A 21,887-nucleotide genomic window follows, 5' to 3' on the forward strand; every position below is an offset into this window, starting at 1 on the left:
GCGTCCCCAGCGCTCCGCCCGCCGCCGGGGCGGGACGGGCCCGCGCATGCGCCGCAGCCGCGCCGCGCTCCGGCCGCGCCCGCCTGCCCGAGGTGCTGGGGGGCGGCGGGGCGAGCTCGGCGCGGTCCGGGTTCCTGGGGGTGACTTGATCCCGTGCCCAAGTGTGCCCGTGTTTTCCTCTGGGACTGTGACGGAGGCCGGGAATTGAGCCCCGAGGTACGGCCGGGTGGGGGGGCCCTCCGGCAGGGCCTGCGAGGGAAGGGTGCTCGGTCGGCGGCAGAGTGCTGTGGCTCCGCACCCCGGGCCTGTGCGGCGCTGCTGCTGCTTCACCTGGCGTGACACTTAATGATACCATGGAAGCCTCTGTTGAGGCCGAAAATGCATTAATTGAAGACAGAACGAGTTAATTGCACTCTTCTGTACAGCACACTTCCAAGGAGCTGGCTAAGGACTTGTTTCCCCCTTTCTTTTTCCAGTTTATTGAAGATAGATTTAAAGATTGGCACAATGGTCGTTTGTCTAGCATGAAAATACAAATCCTAAATTGTGAGGGAGTATATAAACTATCTTCCTCCTTTTACCAATGAGTAAATAAAATGTACTGCTGTTATAGTGCTAGTTTAAAATTATTAAAATAGTATTCCTGACTAATAGGTCATGCTGTTACTTTTCAAATTATGTTTAATATTCCCATTCTGTTGTTACTTTTCAAATTATGTTTAATATTCCCATTCTGTGTCTCCTGACAGCTTTCCACAAGTGGTATGGGCTAGACGTGGGTTCTTTTAAAATTATTTTTCTAAACAACCTTTAATAAATTCAGCTTTTCAAAATTTGAAAACGTAAATGAGAGTCTGGAAATTTTCAAAAGTAGCTGAGTGTCTATCGCATCTTAAGTCTGCTTTTAGACATGGCTGCAATGTAAACAGTGAGTGCTGTGATCACTGGACCCTTAAATGCACCACACTTGACCATCACAGTCATTTTCATAAGGATAGTGCAGGGCTGGAATGTGTTGCAAGTAATACTTACTTCTTTTTTCTCTGGTTTTGAAGTAATTTGGCCTATCTCAGAAAGCACTAATTCAGTTGTTTGCTGGTTTGTGTTTTGCTGTCTTGTCTTGGCCCTGATCCTACAAAGCACTAAAAGCAGACATAATTTGGAACACAAATAGGCCTGCTAGGTTGTCCTGGTTTGAGACAAATTCAGAATAAAGTCCGAATTTGAATGTCCTCTGGTAGAAAGCAGGTTACAGCCATCCCTCCCCCACCAGGTTCGGGAAGAAATTCCTCGGAGGAAAGTGAAAAAGGGAAAAAACCGATTTATTTAACAAACACACGGGAAAAAAAAAAAATTCTCCAAGTTTTGCTGCTGTCAATGGACATAAAAGTTAAGATTGTTCTTTGTCCTTTGAGTTAGGAAACAGAACTATCTCATGTTTGCAAGCCTGCAGAGAAGAGAGAATTGATAGTTAGAGGGTTGAACTGAATTGAAATGTCATTTACAGTTGTTAGGACACACAGAGCACTCACTGGAATTTACCTTTGTTTCCACTATGGGGATGAGACATTTACTTGGTTTTAGCGCTGGAATAACAAGCTCAAGGCTGTGGCTGTTACAGCAGCTGGTAACAACATGAACATTTAATTCTTACCTGCAACTTAAGAAGAAACCTACATACCCAGCCTTATTCTTCCTGGTCACCCCTGTGCCACTGAGGCCAGCACTGGCTTGTTCTTGCTTCTGATTACCTTGGCTGGTGAGTATGAAACTTAATTTTACTTACCTGGGTAACAGTTCTACCTGAGTAGGGTTTTTGTAGTCAAAATTTTGCCAGACTCGTAACTGTAGTTTTTATATTGGTTTTGAAGTACACAGTGTGGTGTAAAGTGTTAAGTGTTTCTCCAGCAATTTTAAAAAAAACTTCTTGAAAATTAGCATAATTTGCTATGTGGATAATTTTTTAAAATCCCTGTGTTTTGTTTGTAAAGTTGGTATCTTTAGACCTTGTTTAGATTAAATTACGTTTGTCATTGTTTATGTTAGTATGTGACAAAAAAAATCCTGGAAGATTTTAATATTCTGTAGGGTTTATTAATACTCTAGAAACTTAGTAAGCTTCTATCAGTGTGCAAAATTACTTGACCTTAAAGCAATAGCAATGTATTCTTGTAAGTCTTCAGAGGAATTAATTGTTTTTCCAGAAGGGATCAGTCATGGCTGACGACTCTCAGAGAAACTTCCGCTCAGTATATTATGAAAAAGTGGGGTTTCGTGGAGTTGAAGAAAAGAAGTCGCTGGAAATTCTGTTAAAAGATGACCGTTTGGGCGAGTTGATTTCACTGTTTCCTCTATTTCTTGGGAGTTGGGGAGGGAGTAATAGAAAATGTTTTCCTGATCTGCTTAATACTCATTTAAGTTTTGCATCTTTATGTAGTAATCTCTCAGTTAGTGCTAGCAGACGTTTCATTTTCAAAGATCTGGAAATCTGATTTTTAATATTATTATGGATTTGTCAGCTTGATTGTTTCTTTTTTCCCCTTCTCTCGTTCTCTGTGCCCAAGAAACTAAAAGCTTTTTAGGGAAAGCAATTTTAATCTGAGAATGCATCGTCTCATGCTGTCAATTCCATCTAACTTCAAAGCAATGAAGATGTTGTTGCTGTTGGTCCCTGAGGAGTGCCACATCTCTAACAGAACAGAAAGATAAATGTTGTCCCTTTAAAAAAGGCCTTAATTGTTTTGACAGTGACACAGTTTAGAAAATGCCTATAAAAATGGCACAGTTTCCTCCTGATGAAACCTGGAGTAGTTTTACTGTAAGTCAGGCCAACGTATGTATTTGTCAAAATTGTCGCACTTAGAGAGCACGGTCTATTCTTGGTTTGAAGCAGTGAAAGTATTTGTTGATAGTAAATGATGGAAGTGGGGATTTCAATCTGCAGCTAAAGTTTGTCATACTTAGCTGGATCAGAGATGCAGACCTATTTATAATTAATCATATCTAAATTTGTCCTGATTTTTTTTTCCTTTTTATTTCTTTACAGATGTTGAGAAGCTTTGCACATTTAGTCAGAGGTTTCCTCTTCCATCCATGTATCGTGTACTGGTGTGGAAAGTGCTTCTAGGTATGAAGTATAACATGGAAGGTGCACTTTTTTCTCTTTGGTTTGGGGTTTTTTTTTGTCTTTAAAGGAGTAATGACATGGATTATTCCATACTACCTTGCCTACTGATAGATATTTAGCCTACTTTTGTATCCACCTCAGATATACAATGGCAATTATAAAACAAGTTTTTGAGAACTTTGCTGAAATGTGCCTAGGAGAGTGTGTTTCTGTATTTAACTTTGTAACATTATCCAAGTAAATGTATGAAATGGATTTGAAATGTGGATTATAAGAAGTCATCGATACCTGATAAGATAGTCAGTTGTGTTCCTGAAATAACAGACAGTTAAGTTGAAGTAAAGTTGTGATTAATTTTAAACTGCATGAAGCATGGAGTGCATGTTTATTCTAAAGAGAAGCTCATGTTCTGCAGAATCTTGGTTTCTTATGGTTTTGCTTCTGGCTTTGAATTGTATTTGCCATTGCAGAAGATACAAGGCCGAAGACAATTTAATGGTATCCCCAGAAACTGTAAAAACCATAAATAGATTGTATTTTCCTAGAAGTGCACTAGTCAGGTGACTAATTAAAAAGTACAAATGACTTTGCACTAACTGGTTAAGTGCATTGGTTGACTAGATGCAACGTCATGTCCACTTGGAGACAGGAGGGGTTTAAAAAAAATATTAATTTTTTAATTCATTATTTTCCCCCTCCAATTTTCTAAAATTTGAAAGTTGTGGCTTCATGTTCCTGATTATTTGGATTTGTAAGCCTTTTTTTCGGCAGAGGTAGTAAATCAATAGTGCACAGAAGGGGCAAGATCTATTTACAACCCTTGAAGTTCTTGGCGTTGAACTGAGTAGTCCTACTTGATAAAAGCCTCTGCCATTAGAAAGATTATTGTACCCTGGGCACTAGTGAAGTAGTCAGCATCCTTTGAAATATTAGTAGTGGGAAATATAGCATAGGAGTTTTGGGCAAGTGACTCAGTACAGAATCCTTCAGCCAAAATTATAATAGCAAAATACAGTCTCTTTGCAAATTTTTGGCTCACTGCAGAGCCAGAACTTGGGCTGTTTTAGATAAAGGATCTGTGAATCATATGATAACACAAAACACCTTCTGAGTCAACTGCATGGAAACTTATACTGGTTCTTAAAAGTATTTTGTATTTTAAACCCAGAGTGATTCATTTCACAGCATGAAGTTGTCTCAGGGGATCTTTAGGTTGGATATCAGAAAAAGGTCCTTCACCCAGAGCGTGGCTGGGCACTGGAACAGGCTCCTCAGGGAAGTGGTCACAGCACCAAGCCTGGCAGAGTTCAAGAAGTGTTTGGACAATGCTCTCAGGCACATGGTGTGATTTTTTGGAGTGGTCCTGTGCAGGGCCAGGAGAGGGACTCAGTGTTCCTTGTGGGTCCTTTCCAACTTGGGATATTCTATGATTTCAAGTATTTGTACTGTCATTCTCTGACATGCCTTGGGTGAACAGAGGTACAGGGGGGCTTTTCTTACGCTGTATTTTGGTGTTAACAGTTGTTAGAAAAGCTGGTATTGAGAAGGACAGTGCAAAATATCTCTTCCCTAAATGATTGGAACCACAGCCCAGTCCATGTCTGGTGAGAGGTGTTGCATGTTAATAATTTAAGAAGAGGAAGTCTGTCCTGTCAACAAAACTGTCCCAGACATGTACCAAGGCTTGCTGATGTCCCAGGTGACATGGTGTGTCAGCAATGCCTCTGTTACCTTCCTGTTCAAGGATGACTCATGATGGTTTCCAGGCACCCCTCTGTTGTTTCAGCTTCTTTTTGCCTGCCTAAGGTTGTCCTCTGTGTTTGAGGAGAGCAGCTGGCAGTGTGTACATACAGTTATGATGTTGACTCTCTTTTGGCGTATCGTGGAAGATGTCTTGCTTTGTCCCAGCTTTTGAAATGCAGACAAGTTTGCAGCTGGAAAAGAAAAGATAATTTTTTGTCTGATGTGCTTGTTCCTAAACTCAGCCATTTTGTGGTTTAACACTTGGCAGGAATATTTTTTTCTTTGAAGGAGAGGTAAAAGCAGCAGGCAGCTTGTTTCAGAGCTGACTTTTGAAGAATACTTTGTTCTCATGGGTTTCTATGCTGGGAAGAATTCTGCTCCACTAATGATAGGGAAATGACATTTTTTTGCCTAGGTGTATGTAAGTTTTTATTTCTGTTGCAGGCTGTGACAGTTTTGTCATGAACATCAGTGCATGGCAAGATTGAGTCTTGAGTAAGGGGGAGGATTGAGTGAAATGTTGAGTCTCTCTTGTGGAGATGCTGTGTGATTTTCTTTGCCTTTCTACTTAGATATTTCTATTTATTTTAGATTTTTTTTTCTCCCAGGAAACGAGAAAAGATATTAGTGTTGTGCTAAGAAAATAACAGATGTTACTTTGCAAATGACTATGTGGCATTCTTAAGTTTTAATCTTTAGCTGATTCAACTGATTGATATTGGTTTTTGAATGTCATTTTAGGGAGGATTAATCTGTGATACAGTTGAGTAAAGACTTTTCTGGCAGTAAAGTAATACTGGAGTCTACAGTGTCTTTGTATTAGTTAATTGCATGTATATATTCTCTGTCATCTCAGACAATGTGGAATTTGAGAAAATGAATAGCTAATGTGTATAAAAATCATTCTGCACTGACTTTGTTTTCAAAATAAATGGAAGCTGGGCACAAATATACAACTAGTACAGTACTGAAAACTAGATAGGTATAAAAAGTAACAAGTAAGAATTCTCCTTACATTGTTTATATTTTTCTTTTAATTATTTTCTTTATTTTATTTTTGTTTTTAGGAATTATTCCTCCTCACCATGAGTCTCATGCTTTGGTGATGAAGTACCGGAAGGAGCAGTACTGGGATATTCACCATGCTCTTCGTGTCATTCGATTTATTAATGATTCTACCCCACAGGTTGATGTTTTTCTCCGCATACATCAACTGGAATCAGGAAAATTGCCTCGAAACATAGCTTTTCCACTGGTCAGTTGTCATTTTAACAGTCTTTTAAATACAGTACTTTATTGAACTTGAAACTATAAACCAGTGAGAAACTGAACTGCATGTCACCCACAAATGCTTGTAAATAAATCAAATAAGGTGAATGGAAAACAGAGAAGTACTAGTATAAAATAAGGAATTTTAGTCAAAGTGCTTTTCTCTTTTTCTTCCCCTAAGTACTTACGTAAGATTTCATGCCTTAAAATCTCTTGTGTATTTTGCCTGCTAGGTTTTAAGCCTTCTGTACTCCAGGGCACTTCAGTTTCTTTATAGCACTGAAATAAAAATTACATAATCTCATTGGAGCTCATAGGTTCTTACGTGTCGTGGAACAAGGATAATTCAGAGCCTGTGCAAGCAGTGATTTAAAGCAAGTGGCATAAAATATTTAAATTACTTGTTTTTAAATCTAGACGTTAGTGTACTGTCGTCCTTTTTATCTTGGTCTGAACTGACCTGGGCTTCTGTCAGGTAATGCACTACTCTGCAGTTCAGAGTGTACACCCATGTGGTTAAACAAGGCTGTGTTGTGATGGTAAGTTGGAAGTGTGATGATAAAAACAATGTGTGGTTCTTTTCGTGTAAGCCTCCATGAAATAGGAGATGGTTAAAGGAGCCACAGAGCTTTCTAAGTGGATTTCTTCCTCTAGTTAATGTTAATTTATCCATATTCACTCTAGCCCAGCTTAATTTGTAATTTTTCATCTGTAATCACAAATTTTGACATAAGTACTTAAAGAAAAGTTCAAAATTAAAAAAAAAAGTTAAAGTTAATATGGAAAATACAGTAATATTTTGAAATGGAGGATTACATGCAGTGTTCTCTTGTCAGAGGAGGGAATGTTTTCATACCTTTACCGTTTCCTAGGAAGGTGGCCATCCTACCCTGCAAATTTCCAGCAGAGAATTTTCCTTGGTCTTGGCATGTGATACAGTGGACTGAAGATTCCGCCCTTCTAGAGCAGTATTGCCTTCTGAGCAAGTGTTTTGTCAGTGCATCTCAGAGCTGCTCTCAGGGCTGTGGTGAGGTTTCACAGCGATGGTGTTTAGCAGAGCCACAGTCATTAGCCTTGTAACTCAGGTTTGTTTTGCTCCTGCAGAAAGCATTTGCTCTCTTTTCAGTGCAGTCACTGTCCCCTTAAACTTAGGAGAGGTTACTCTTGATAGTAATGCAGGTGTTTTATTGTAGAGGCAGAGGGAGATAAAGAGATGTCAGAATGATGTAAATATTTTGAAATGTTTGGGTAACAAACAGAAGTCTACCGAGTGTTTTGTGCATCTGAATGCAGAGAGTTCAAGTAGGGGTATGTGTATATTGCAGCAGTCTGTGTGAGAGACATATCCCAGTAGTATTTACGACTCTCCATATACTGAAGTGTGTTTTGGTTTTAAAAGCAAGACAAGTCTTACTTGCTCTGTTTCAATAGATACCTGCCATCATCATGCAGCTGCTGCCCAATGTCTTGTTTAGGAGTGTCAGAACAGCACTTCGTGTACATTGATTCCTGTTTTTTTTTTTCCCTGAATAACAGAGAAAAGGAATATATGAATACTTTAAATTAGAATAGTCCAATACTTCTGTGTAGTTCACTTTTTTTGGCTTTGTTTTTCAGGAACCTGAAGATGAAGTGTTTCTTGCTATTGCTAAAGCAATGGAGGAAATGGTGGAGGATCCTATAGAATGCTATTGGCTTGTCAGTTGCTTTGTGAATCAGCTGAACAGCAAGCACAAAGATTCTTTACAACAACTGGTATGGAAAAAACACCTTTGTTTTTTAACTTTTGCGAGGAGAGGCAATCATAGAAAGCATTAATACAGGGAGACAATTGGAACACCAGAGGTGACACCCTTGGATTCTGTTCCACCAGCTGTTTTGAGAATAAGGGAGGAGTGCTTTTTGCACGCAGGATTGTGCTGTCCTGTCTAATGTAACATTAGAAATTGTTTTTGTTTGCTACATGGTAATCCTCAATTACCTTTTTTTAGGCTGTCCAATGGTTACATTGTATCTAGTTGAATTATATGTCTCACAAATTGGTCACTTAAGAATTTTCTTTAAAGAATTAAAAATGCCAAAAGTTAAGAACATCTTGATGTACATCTGCTACTTTTTAGGCTGCATCTCTGGCACCCATATGCTGCTCATTGGATGATAGACAAAGCACAGTTGTTTTACTTTATAAATGGAGCAGGGTACTCTATCTTTAGAGAAACAGTATATTGCAAATTAGGTTATAATAAAAAGTGGAGTAGTTTCCTTTTAGCACTGATCATTTAAACACCATCATAGAATATTCATTTTGAATTTCTGTCTTACTGATTTATAAAATTAAAGTTTGATTGTAATGCGTACTTACCAAAATTATGAAAGCTCTTGTAATTCATCAAATAGCCTTAAGAGATAAGGAGCTTTTAGTTAACAATATCCTCTGAGGTAAAAGTATCTAGTACATGTGCACCAGCAATTGCTGAATAGAAATTTGTTGTGGAAAATTATGCCTGCCCTTGTTAATTCTTTTTGAACTAAGAAACAGTTTTTAAACCTACCTCCTGTTTCTGTGAGTGGTACATTCAACTATAGCAGTTCAAAAGGAGCATTTGTAAAGAAGGTGTGTGTTCGTACTATGTGAAGAGTGCCAAGCGTCTCCCTTCCTAGGTTGTTTTGTTGTTTTTTTTTATAATACAAACAATGTACCAAGACTCAGGTGAGAATATGGGCAAAGGAAATGTTTCCTGCCTTTGACAGCTGAAGTCCTTAGCAGTTTGCCTAACTATGACAGAAAGCATAAAGGTACTCAAGAATTTATAATAATGTGTATTGTGTTACATTAAAATTTAAACAAGATGAGAAAATTATCTACTTGTTTATGCTTTAAATACTTCTGGTTTTTAAACAATCAGTGTCCAGCTTTTAATGGGTTGCACAGGGATTTGCTCTCAAAATGGATTTTTTGGGTTTTGCTGCATTGTGTGTAGAATTTTTTTGATGTGTGCTAAGGCGATTAGGTTTGAGGTGCATGAAACTCAATTTTACTTGTGAAGGTAGCAGTAATTAGTGTGTGTTTAATCTCTGCATTGCCTTACGCTCTGAAACACCTCCCTGCAGTAGGGAATACTGCATATCTTGGAAGTTCTGCTAGTGGTCAGCAATTTAAGGAAGCTGAGGTTGTTTCTTTGGTTAAGTACATAATTAGTTAATTGCAAAAGCCAGTAACACCCGTATTTTGGAGCACTTAAAACGATGAAGGTACATTATTTTAATGTTGTTTTATGCCAGTTGAATTTTTAAGGCTTGTCTTACAGTGTGCATTAACTATGAAGGTATTCTGATGTGAGTTATCTAAAATTTTCTAATTCTTTTTCAGCCAAAAATTCTGGAGCAGTATTTGAACATTGAAGATAACAGACTACTGATGCATCTGAAAGCATGTGCTGCAATGAGCAAACTCCCGTACGATCTTTGGTTTAAAAAGTGTTTTGCAGGATGTTTACCTGAGTCCAGTTTACAGAGGCAAGTTCTTTTTCTTTTCTTTCTGTTTGTAACTGCATAGTAATTTCAGCTTTTTGTCATCACTAGCAGGAAAAGAGCTTTCCATACTTTATCTGTAAGATTATGGTGTTAACTTTCTTGCTAACTTGGAAATTATAAAATTGGATTTAATTCCCCTTGTTACTGATGCAAGATAATCAATCTCTGTGTGATCATTTCACCCACTGAAAATAAAAAGAATGGAGCTGAGTATACCAGCTCATTCTGTTAGACACTTAGTGCCTCCTAGGATGTAGAACTCCAAACCCTCTGTCAGTGTTACATAGCTGAATAGTAGTCAGTTTTTGGGCTTTTTAACAAAAATCTGTGCTTAGGGAGTGATTGTAATGCTGTGTTAGTGTTAGATGAAAAAGATTTTGGGAATGTGTATAGGTTTTGGCTGGGATAGAGTTAAATTTCTTCAGAGCAGCTGGTATAGGGCTGTGTTTTGGAACACAGGGATATTCTAGTTGCTGCAGAGCAGCGCTTACACAGCATCATTCTGCTCCTCACCAGCAAGGAGGCTGGGGGTGCACAAAGAGGACTGGCTGGGAGGGGACACAGCCTGGACAGCTGACTCCAGCTGACCCTAGGGATATCCGATTTCATGTGGAGTCATGCTCAGCAATTAAGCTGGGGAAGAGGTTGGCAGGTGGGAGCACTTGCTTGGGGACTTGCTGGCCATCAGTTGGGGTGGTGGGCAACTGTTCTCAGTTGCATCGCTTGTCTCAGGTTTTATTTTCCTCTCTTTGTTATGTTTTCCTTCTCTTCCTTACAATTCTTTGAAATTATTACTTCATTTTAATTATGAAACTTTTTTTTCTTCACCCACAAATTTGTTTCTTACGTCTACCCTTCCAATTCTTCCCCCATCCCACTGGGGGGTATATTAAATGGGTGGCTGTCTGGTGCTCATTTGCTGGCTGGGGTTAAACCATGACAGAATGTTTATTTTAAAAATACTAGGGCAACTTTAATATTACAAAATTAATGAAATAGTGGATTATTATCAGGATTCTACAGTTAGAAATAGGATGTTGAGCTTTTAGAAGGGAAAAATCCTTGTGCATGACACTTCACTGAAGGGCTTTTGAAATGAAGCTTGTGTGATTTCTCTAATTCTGCTGCCTGAGAACTCTTGGAAAGCAGGAAATTCAGGCTCAATGTAGAGAAACATCTTTTTGCATTAATAAGAGTTGCTGATAGCTGAACAGGATGTGGCACAAAGAAAACAATGGTGTAATTTTCAGCTGTCTGAAAACTTTGAGAACCAACAATGTTCAAGGGAAGTTTTACTTTGAGGGAATCACAGGATTTCAGTGGCTAAAATAGGAACCTAGCATGGAAACAGTGCTTTGTAAATTGCTTTGTAGAAAATGCTTTTATGGTGGTAAAGTTGGTCATAATCTGAATAGTGGATGCAGTGTGTGTTTGTTTATCTGGGACTTCATGTTCCGTGGAGGAAAGTGGAAAATGGCTGCTTTTAAAAATGTTTTATTTACCCTTATAAGAGTAAGATGATTTTAGGGAACAAGCGGTAAGATTAGAAATCATTCTCTCTGCTCTTGTTGGACCATGGTCTTTGAGGTTCTGTAGGTTTTACTGTTGTCAAGGATTATGCTTGAGAGAAAAACCATTTTGTGAAGGATAGAGACCTTTAGGTGCAACACGATAATTGTTACGTGGCAAGTTCTTCTCATCAAGCACCTATAAGGCTCCAAAATAGTCTTGTCTGTGTAGTGATTGTCTGTGATGGGGTGGTTGAAAGCTTTTAGTACTTCTGTGACTACAGAAATTATGTAAGCATGCATAGTATAGGATGTTTGTTACAGTTTAGAGCTCGTGTGGTTCAGTGTTGCTACTGGATCTTATGGCTGTGGACAAGAGCTGAAAGAGGAATTTGTATCAGAGCAGATTTGCTCTTGGAAGATGAGGGGTTTTTTTAAAATTTCTGTTGAAAATTGAAAATTTTATTGGAGATGTGTCATCCTGATGGTGTAAAAGGAAAAATCTAGATGAAGAATTTTAATTTTGTATTTCATCTTGCCAGAATATTTGGTTTCAAATATCTACCATTTTGAATCAGTTTTATTTATATAAAATATTTTGTCTAACCAGTATACATCTTTAGCATTCCCATATACTATTTTACCTTACTGAAATAGAATATTTTGATTACTTAGAATTTTTTAATACTTTTTTTCCCCCTGGAAAAGGTCAAAATACTGGCTTTTTGTATCACTCTGAAGTAAAAACAAATTTCAGTGTTGGTACTTCTGACGGCAGAACAATCCCTTTTCCCAGCAGTTCTTGTGGGAACATGATGAAAGTGCACTTTTTCTTGGCAGTTTAGGTTTCTGAATTATTCAGTTGTAATCATAATGGCCTTATTCGCTGAGGAAATAACATACTTCATGGGTAGTATGTGACAGATGAACTTAATTAATGCTTGGAGATTTGGTTTGGATTAGGATCTAGGAGCCCCAGTGCTTATCTGAAATGCATCCAAATGTCAGTGTTGGAACTGCTGAGGTTTGAAGGTCTCCAGTTCTCCTGTGAATTTTGCTTACTTTCTTGTCAAGTGAGAGATTATCTGAACACAGTCTTTTATGATCTAACTTATGATTTAGCACTGTACTTCTTAGAGAGGCTGCTTGCTTTCTATGAACTGTAGTCTTTTCTGCCAAGCAGCTTAATCTAAGTTTCATGGGTTTGGTTTTTTGTTTGTTTTCCTCTAAGGTGTACAAGACTTGTATGTGCTGTGCAGAAATTTACCTGATAATGGTGAGATGAAGTTGCACAATGCCAATACCTGACAGGCATTGTCACTCAGTATAAATACTATTCTATAGCACACTTCGAGTTAGACCATAGGTAAAAGTTATGCATCAGTTTAATTTAAACAGGCTTGGAAAATACATTCAGACAGGTTTCATGGGGAGAGTTTTCCTTTGGGCTTATGCAGTGTCTAATACACTTGGCATATTCTGTGATGAGCTTCTTAACAAACTTTAAGAAGTTGTCACATTGGTAGAAGAGAGGAGCAGACTGGCCATTTCAAAGACTCTGTATCCCACCTGGAATATAGACAGGGTGCTCCCTGGGAGATGAACGAGCCTGTAGCACAGGTTTGAGAGGCACAGAAAGGTGTACTTCTCTCTGAGACAGGGAGAGAACTGGATCACGCCTTTGTTTTCATACTCCTCATTGCCCTGTTTGCTTGATTCGTGCAGCAGCGTATCTGTTCATCTGTTTGGTAAGCCCATGAGTGGAAAGCTTTCCAGTGGTGCTGTGTGGGCCCTCAGCTGGAGATCCCTGCTCTTAAAGCTTGGGATCCTGTTTGTGGCTTCAGCTCTACAGGCAAAATGGCACTTTGGCTGCCGGTTTGATCTGCACTGTCACCCCACATGATCCAGCAGAAGCAGTGCAGCTCTGCAGTTTTAATTGTGAATGAGCCAGGCATTTTTTACGGCCTAATGATGCCAATCCCGTATCAGGCCCCTGACTACTGTTGTTTGTACTCTGCACTGAAGGCTTGGCATTAGCTGGGTGGTGTTAGGTTATTAGTCTCTGGCGACTTGCTAGTGGCAAAGTATTTGGTCATTCTCCTGAAATCTTATTACTTCAAACTGGCACTACCACATGTATTAATATAATTTTGTGGTTTTACATCTGTGATCTCCATGCCCTGCATAAATTACATTTAGTTGTCAAAATGTAAGTGATTTCTTAATAGAAACAACAGAAATATGGAAAATGCCTTAATTTTACTGTGGAGCAGGAGGGCATAAGAATGTACATGTGGGTTGCTACTACAGAGAGACTTAATTCTGTTTGTCTCACTGAGCTGCTTTTCAGGTCTGCAAATGGATGGGCACAAGATCATGATATGAGATCAGGGTGAGATTTCTGTGAGCCTCATCGTGTCCCTCCATGCCCAGTTACCTCTGGAAGGACACTTGAACTGCAGGCAGAGGAGAAAGCGTTGGTTCCTTTTAGGTATCTCTTGCCTGGATATGACTGGAGGACCAGAACCAGGAAATAAAGTTGAGTGTGTTTACCCTGCAGCGTAGGGAAAAGCTGTGACATCAATGGTAATATTTCAGAAAAAGAGAGCAGCAATGCTGGGATGCCTCTTGTATATTACTGCATTGTAGTGGTGCAGGAAGCTCAGAAAGTGCCTGGAGAATGGCATCCCTTCACACACAGGTGCACACAGAGTGAGGCGTATCTTGTCTACAGAAGAAGCTCAGTGAAAAGTAAATGGTTTCTTTTGCATAATCCTTGGCACGCTCTTTGCCTTTATAACTTGCTATTTATTTTTATTTTTCCTTGTGGTTGTCAATACTGCTTCACTGTTCAAGAAATACCTACAAGAGTGTTCCTGTGGTAAATTGAATAGTTGTATTTCATGGAGGATGATAGTCACACAAAACAGTGAATTTCATTCAGAACACGTGTTTATTTTTCTGCATTCCTGATTAGGGCTGTAGGCACAGTTTCATGATATTTCTCTTATACTTTCCCCCTCTCTAAGAGTATCAAAGAATGGGTAAAGAGTTGCAGTCTCTAGCAGTAAACTTGACCTTAAATGATTGCTATTATTCATAGAGTGAAAGCAGGACACCTGTTACCATCAGTAGATTTACAGTGTATAAAGATTGCTGTATGAGAAGAGGATCATCAGAAAATCCGTTTCCTTGAAACTGCTATGTGTTTTTTCCATTTTTGACACAGTCTATGTTGTTGTTCCTGGCTCTGCTGGTACAGACAAGGTGGTGACTGTTGATCACAGTGTTGCACAGTCATTCCTGATTATTGTCACTGGTGGAGTTGTACTAAGAGTAACAATAGCTGGAAATGTTAAGGGAAAAAATATTGCAGTAGACACAGCTGGTTAGTGCTGACATCTCACTTTTCTGTGCACCATCTTCCAAAATTTGTTAAGGCACTGGTGATTTAGATACTGCATCTGTTTTGCCATTGTTAAAACATTTGTTCTGGAATCAGACTGAATAATGCAGGAAAACAATAGAGTGTTTTCTGAGCATAGCATGTAACCTAATGTAATTATGGAGACTGAAGTCAGAAGGATTGGAAGCAAAATAATTAAAGAAGACTGGATATTTTATAATAGGATGAGTAAGTTTGTTTTCAAATTAACATGAGCTTTAATATGAACTTTAAAAATGATTTCCTGTTTTTGAGATCTGCTACTCTCTATAATGGTCACTCATAATTATAGTTCTGATGCACATGAAATAGATGGAGAAGTTGTTCTTGGGTTCTAAACAGATGTGTTTGTGGAGGAAAATGTTCTAGGAGTAAACAGGGGTGACCTGTACAGTGTTGAACAGAATTGTTGTTTCAGTTTTCTCATGTCCTTGCTTAAAGCTTCCTAGACCTGACTTCAACAGCAGTGTAATATTTGCAGTGATCATTTCTCCTGGGATGCTTGAATCACAAATGAAGCAGTAAGATTTTGATCTTGGATTGTGTGTCGTTCCTGTCCCTGGGGGAATTGTACTAATTGTTTAATCATAGTGAGACAGGGAATTAAAACTAAATTGCAAGGGGGAAAGAAACTGGCTGTGCCTTTTTTTTTTCTTTATCTGTCCATGTGGGTTTTTTGTTTCCTTTTACTTTCAGAATAGTGCTGAGGATGTTACACATTCTTTTCCTCCTTTCTTCATTATAAGTTAAAATCTAGTCCTGTGTTTGAGTTTGTGCCTGTTGCCTCAGGTCCCTTCACTGGGCATGGTTGGAAAGAGCCTGGCTCCACCCTTTTTGTACTCTCTCTTCAGGTACTTGTATACATTGATGAGATTCCCCAGATCCCTCTTCTCCAGGCTGAGCAGTCCAAGCTCTCTCACCTTTCCTCATAGGAGAGATGCCACGGTCCCTTCATCATCATCATGGCTCTCGGCTGGGGCCTCCCCTCTTAACTCCTTGTGTAAAAGTGTGATCCTACACTTCATTTCAGCTGTCAAAGTTTGTGTTGTGCCTGTGTTGTGCTCTGCTGGCACTCTGGGCTCAAGGGCAAATTCTTCTGAGAGAGGTCATACGAAAATTGGGTTGTCTCTGGAAGGAGCACACCCATAGATCCAAATTTATAGATGGGCCGCCGAAGATGTTTTTCAGTTAGCGTTACTATATTCAGAAATTATGGAGGATAGTGTGTGATATTTATTCCCCCATGTTTTTATTTGGAAGGAGAAATACTTTGAACAAGTGCCCAGAAGGGGCAAGAACTGTAATCCTCAGAAACTCTTTTTGACACAGCTCTTAAAATTCAAGAACTAAAAATAATGTGAGCCCATAAAAGCTGCCATCTGACAGATGGTTTCACAATGTTTTGTGTGGTCTTTCATCCTGAGTCTGTTGAGCTGGGCCTGAGAGAGAGCTGCTGGATGAAGAACGGTTTCAAATTGTTGCAGGCTGTTTTGGTAGAGATGATCCATTTTAATATTCATCCAAGTTCTGTTGCTGAAGCCTTTGCAGGCCTGCCCTTCAGGTTTTCTTAAAACTGTGAGGTCCAGGTACAGTTTCACATGAGAGGTAGGAGTGCTTAAGTATTTCTGAGAGTGTCTGTGCACAGTGGGATGGATTGGAAGACGTAATAGTTGTTCCTTCTGTCTAATTTAAACATCATGGATTACATCCTGCTGTTAGGTCATAATTGTATCTCATACAGTAATGACCTGGAATATTAACCTGCTTGAGATGTAATAGCTCAGTCTTACATAGCTTTGAATTTTTAGCAAGTTAGCTGTTTGAAGAGTATCTTTATTAAGCATGCTAATGAAGTTAATTTCTTTTTTTTTGCACTAGCAAAAATTCTCACCTTTACTACATGCTGTAGAGTAGTTGTTACAGTCCAGGCTATTAAGCCAAGATTTGCTTTTTGTGCTTGAGCTTGTAAACGGTTCAATTTCTAAACAGCAACACACCGTATCAGTACATACCAATTACTGCTTGCCATCCCTCTGCTCTGTACAGATTGAGGAGTTGATAAAATGTCTTCTATTTATCCTGACCTGAATAATTCAATATGTTGCTTTTCTTCAGAAAAATAATCTGGATAGAGATGGTTGTACAAATGCTGTTCTAGCAGAGAAATAAGCAGATAAGCACTGCAGTAATGTTTAGTGATTCCTTTTCACTTTTCTTTTAGAGTTTGGGACAAAGTTATTAGTGGATCCTGCAAGATTCTTGTTTTTGTTGCTGTGGAAATATTATTAACCTTTAAAATGAAGATAATAGCACTGAATACTGCAGAAAAGATCACACAGTTTTTGGAAAATGTAAGTACTCTAATTATGCTTTGCATTACCTTTTATAGCTTATAACTGTTTCAGCCTGAATTGCTTGCCTGCTGCAGATGTGCCAAAGATATTATTACATTACTGAGAACAGTCTAGCAGTATCAAGGTGAAGGGAGAATGCACAGCAATGAGAATAATAACTTCTTCTATCAGGAGGTAAGGCTTCCATAGAATGAAATGTTTTTTAGGCTTAGGGAATGTATTAGCTATGTCTGTACAGAATTAACATTCCTTGTGATACTACAGGGTTTTTCTGTGAAAGTAAGTGCAGGTCAGGTTAGGTTAAGTTTTCTGGAGGTTTCTTAGAAGGGTTGATTTCTGGCAATGTTTTTTGCTTCTTGCCTGAGTGCAAATCTGTAGACTCAAGCAGTGTTCTGTTGACGTGAGCATGGGATCATGAACCTGACCCTGAGCCTTCCTGACACTGAATAGTAACGAGCCATCTCAGCAGGGCTGTAGGGTCCCAGTGTAACCCAGGTGAGTTAAATGAGATACAGTTTGTGGTCATGGATGGCCAGTGTGAGTTATGCCGGGTGTCAGGGATATGGGAACTGTGAGATGCCTGGCTGCTTATCAGCATTTTGGAAATAAAAGCTTTTTGTCCAAAACCTGGCTGTAATATGGTGTGTGCAGGACTGAGGGATGGTGGGATGGGAGGACAGGGAGATGGGATTCTAGTTTTGTTTTCTTTTTTATAAAGAGATAAAATCTAAACTGGAAATTGAAAATCTTTATTTTAAATTAAACAGTCTAAATGGAGTGCCCTGACCAGGCACCTTGCCTTGATCTTTTGTAGATTCCTCAGGACAACACCGACGCCATTGTCAGCAAAGCCGTGGATCTGTGGCGCACGCACTGCGGGACTCCAGCACACTCAGTCTGAGAGCTCTCTTGGCTTGTGACAGCTTGGGAAAAAAAAAAAAAGACTTTTGAAAAGACATTTTACCATCCTAGTGTGATGTTCTTCATTAACCCTTTTGGGTAAAGATGCTATCAAAGCATGGTAACCAATATGTAAATATTTTTCAATAAATACAGGTGGAATGAAGATACTTAGTGGTGGTTGATGATGTCTGAAGTGTTAATTGATCATCCAGCTACAGTATTTTGATTGCACAGTGTGCTCTCTTGCTTTTGCAGAAGTAAACCTAACTCTTGAAGCAAGGTAAATAGATTTACTTGTAATTTTAAGATGTTGCAGTATGCCAGCTTATACTAGATATAACCAGTTACTACCTGGATGTGTTTGTACGGTGAATTTGCTGAATGTCAGCCTGCTGGGTGGTGAACGAGCATGCTTTTGTTAGAAATGTAATTGTACTCTATTAACACTGTAAATTTTCAGGTAAATGAAGCTTCCCAAATCTGAGGTACAGGACATCACAATGACCAGGGTGACATCCTTTTCCGAAGTGTTTTAAAATACTTTCTTTTTAGCTGTCAGACAGCTTTCTGTGGCTGTATCTCCTTTGTTCTTCATGGAAGATATTCTAGAGAAGTGGATCTGTGCAGGTATGGAGAAAATCAGGGGGATGAGCCAATATAATTCAGAATCACAGCCCAGTAATAACCGTTGCTTCTGTTGAGTGCTCGGCTCGAAGCTGTTGTAATTTGATTCTTGTTTGGTTTAGATTTCAAAATAAATTCAGTACAGAAATGTAATTCATGATGTACATAAAAGTAGAGTGATTAGCCATAGATAGAGGTTTACTGGGGAACTGATGTTTTTCTTGTAAAAGTGTAAAATTCTATTTCTACCTCTTGCATAGACCACGGAATTGTACATAAAAATGTGTTGCTTAGCTGTTATTTGATTCAAGCTGTTACTTGATTCAGCTCTGTCTGCTGAGTGCCAAGGATGCTCACTGCACTTGAGAGAGAGTGTTCAGCTTGCACGGGGTGTCGTGCAGACTTGAAATGCTTTAGAAACTTTTGTTTTAAGCTGGGTCATGTTTACTTTGCAGCAAGTTAAGTGGGGGAGCCTGGGACTCAGCTGGGGTTACCCCTAAAGTCCTGGGGAGATGATCTCTGATGGATACTGAGACCTTGCTGTTGGTGTTGCTGGAATGCCTGAGTTCAGCCAGTTCAGGAAAAGCGTGTTTGTGTCTGCTTTGGAATCCACTGTTGTGCCTGCACTGCAGTGTAATCCACTGAGTTCACATTGGATGGGCGCTTGCTTCCCTAGCGCCGGCACGGGAGCTGGGTAGGGTGGACGGGAAAGACACAGATTCTGTTACCAACAGCCCTGCATTGTGTAACATGCAGTGCACAGGTGTCTCAGATAATGGCCACGGGTGCAGTCTGAGAGATTGCCCACGTGAAGGTTCCCCCCCAGCTGCACACAATTCACACAACCCCAAAGGTGCGGGTGCGTCACTGGGGCCTTTACACGGTAGATTACTTGGTCATTTAAAAACAAGCAGCGATGACACTGGAGGTGTTCAGCAGTTTCAGTCCTGAAAGGGAATCAATAACTCATATTCTGTGAAGAGAGGTGCACTGGATTAGAAATGCCAGTCTGCATTACTGCTTCCAGGCTTGCCAGTGAGTGTTCCTCCAATTAGTGTTTGACCGAAGGCTCCAGAAGCTTTTTTTAATTTAAAGAAGCCTTTCTCTATCAGTAGGCAGGCCTGAAGCTGCACAGAGGAGAGAGATCAACTTCTACAAAATCACAGAAAGGCTGAGGTTGGCAGGGACTTCTGGAGTCCATGTGGTCTGATCCCCCTGCCCAAGCAGGGCCACCTGGAGCTGGTTGCCAAGGGCCAAGCACGTCCATGTGGTTTCTGTCTCCAAGGAGAGGGAGTGTAACACCTCTTTGGGCAACCTGTACTTGGTCATCCTCAGAGTAAAAAAATACTTGTTTTTCCACATAAGCAACAGCACTTTTACTTAAATATCCCATTATATGTTGGATGGATCCCCAAATGCTGCTCCACTGTAATGTCCAGCTGAAGTTTGTGTGTAGCTTTTTCAGTTCCGTGTACAAAGAAGGATCAGGAGTGTTTCTTTAATGCACAGGTCATTCATTGTGGGCTATGCTGAAGAAGGGGAACTCTCAAGGGAGTGCATGGTGGTTTAACTCCATCTTCCTTCACTGCTGGTAAGAGGCATTTGTGTGTCTCATAGTGGATCCGCTCACAAACTTAAGCTGTGGATTTACGAAGGAATCAGTTTATGCAGAAAATGCCCTGAATTCCCAATAGACTGGAAGTATGAACCTGGCTCACTTACACTCAATTTTTGGTGATTGCTCAGTTGCTCATACACCCAGTGGAACATAATGCTTTAGCTCAGAGCCCTGCTTCTCAAGAGAGCAGAATGGCACAATGGGAGCTTCCACTGCCCGATGCATGTGATCGTCGGGGGAAAGTTGAGGCAAGACACCTCCAAGTCCTAGCCTGGAGCGGAGTCCACTGTTTGGAAAGCCTGGGTCTGTGCCTGCAGTGATTGTCACCAGCCTGGGGTTGGTTGTGAGCAGTGGTTCTTGGACCTCTTGAACTAAACCGGTGGTGTCCAACTTGGCACTTCTAATGGGAAATCCAAGTTTGGTCCTTTATCTACTATGGACTAGTAGTTCCTAACACAGAATGTTTTGATGTTGCACATAGTTGAGCCTCCCACTGAAATCCTTGGCTAAATAAGGTGAGGAAGGGTTTATCTTTGCTATTTGTTTTCTTTTAGCTTCTATGTCATCCAGGAGGAACATGAAGACAAGTTACCTGATACTCATTTTTCCTGAGAAGCTTGAAAATGAGGTATTCTTTATTTACATAATTTCTCCTTGAATGGCTATGTAACTGCTTGCTACACACTTGCTTGTCCTTTAGGACCTAGCTGGTAAGCATTGGGTTTTTTTTTCTTTTTTTTTTTTACTTCCGTCTGCTTTTTATTTCCCCAGAGACAGCACTGAAAGCATTTTACTTTGGACAGTGAAAGCACTCCCCCTCAAGCTTTGCCCTGCCAAGTATCTTCATGCGCTTTGCAAACAAGAAAAATAAGCTTAATTTGGTCCAGTTCTTCCCTCAAGCCATACTTTCTCTCTAGAGAGGTTTAGAGTGGTGCCACATGTCTGTGCTCTCCCGTGCTGCACGCACCAGTTATTTTCCAGCTGATGTCTAAATGTGGTGGAAACTCCAGATAAGCAAAGTAATGGCAGATGTCAGAGGATGATGCTTGAAAAGTGATGAGTGATTTGAACTTTATTAAGGGGCCTGACTGCATGGAAAGAAAAGCAGGAGAGCATGGAGACAAAAGCAGCTGAAATAAAGTAATTCAGAGGCTCATAAAGTAAGAGTGACACAGCAGATTTCTGTGGACAGGAGATCACCTGGCCTCCACATGGGACAGCTTCAGCTGATGTCCTTCTGAACACCGCAGCTCCCATGGCACAAATTTACGTAAGAGCCAAGCTGTTGTTCATTCTGCCACTTGGGGGAAGAATTCCGTAAGCAGCTTTGTACCATTGGAAGGCACTGCTGGCCCGTGTGGCCTGAGGGTGGTGTTGCGCCGCCGGCACCTTGCCCTGACAGCTGCACCAGAAGCTCCCACTGCTCAGGAGCAGGGAGCTGGTTCGTCCCACACAGACCATCTCGACGGTGGGACCAGAACATGGCCATGCTGTTGTTTTCAGACTTGGTTGTCTGGGAACCTTGATCCGAGGAGCGAAGGGGAGAAATGGAGGTGAGGAAGAAGATGATGGCAAAGCAATCCATGCACCTGTGCTAAGGGACTGGGCTCTTAGCCAGGCACTGCCAAGCAGCAGAGTCTGTTTGTGCAGGTGTGTCTGTTAAATGGAGAATTCATGTTTTTCCAGCCTTCTCCATTTCCTGCCTACAGATGGCATTGGATTGCAATTTGATTGCCAGTAATTACATGGACTTCACTGAAGA

At 40.1% G+C, this 21,887-nt stretch overlaps 1 protein-coding gene across 3 annotated transcripts; it reads left to right on the forward strand.

Annotated features, from left to right (window-relative positions):
* The first annotated feature begins 712 nt into the window (after positions 1-712).
* Positions 713-18,660, forward strand: LOC116446871 (TBC1 domain family member 7-like). 3 transcript variants are annotated; one of them, XM_032115299.1, is made up of 9 exons: positions 713-1,759; positions 2,205-2,328; positions 3,047-3,127; positions 5,938-6,125; positions 7,757-7,894; positions 9,510-9,655; positions 16,848-16,977; positions 17,386-17,475; positions 17,795-17,886. In XM_032115299.1, the coding sequence occupies exons 2-8, from the start codon at positions 2,217-2,219 to the stop codon at positions 17,428-17,430; spliced, it is 840 nt and encodes a 279-aa protein (XP_031971190.1). In that variant the 5' UTR covers positions 713-1,759; positions 2,205-2,216; the 3' UTR covers positions 17,431-17,475; positions 17,795-17,886. The 3 variants fall into 3 exon arrangements, with proteins under 3 accessions (XP_031971190.1, XP_031971182.1, XP_031971201.1); XM_032115291.1 differs by lacking the exon at positions 17,386-17,475 and having other exon boundaries at positions 17,795-18,660; XM_032115310.1 differs by lacking the exon at positions 17,795-17,886 and having other exon boundaries at positions 17,346-17,475.
* Positions 18,661-21,887: the final 3,227 nt, after the last annotated feature.

The sequence above is a fragment of the Corvus moneduloides genome, chromosome 1 (assembly GCF_009650955.1).
Source record: "Corvus moneduloides isolate bCorMon1 chromosome 1, bCorMon1.pri, whole genome shotgun sequence".
NCBI lineage: Eukaryota > Metazoa > Chordata > Aves > Passeriformes > Corvidae > Corvus > Corvus moneduloides.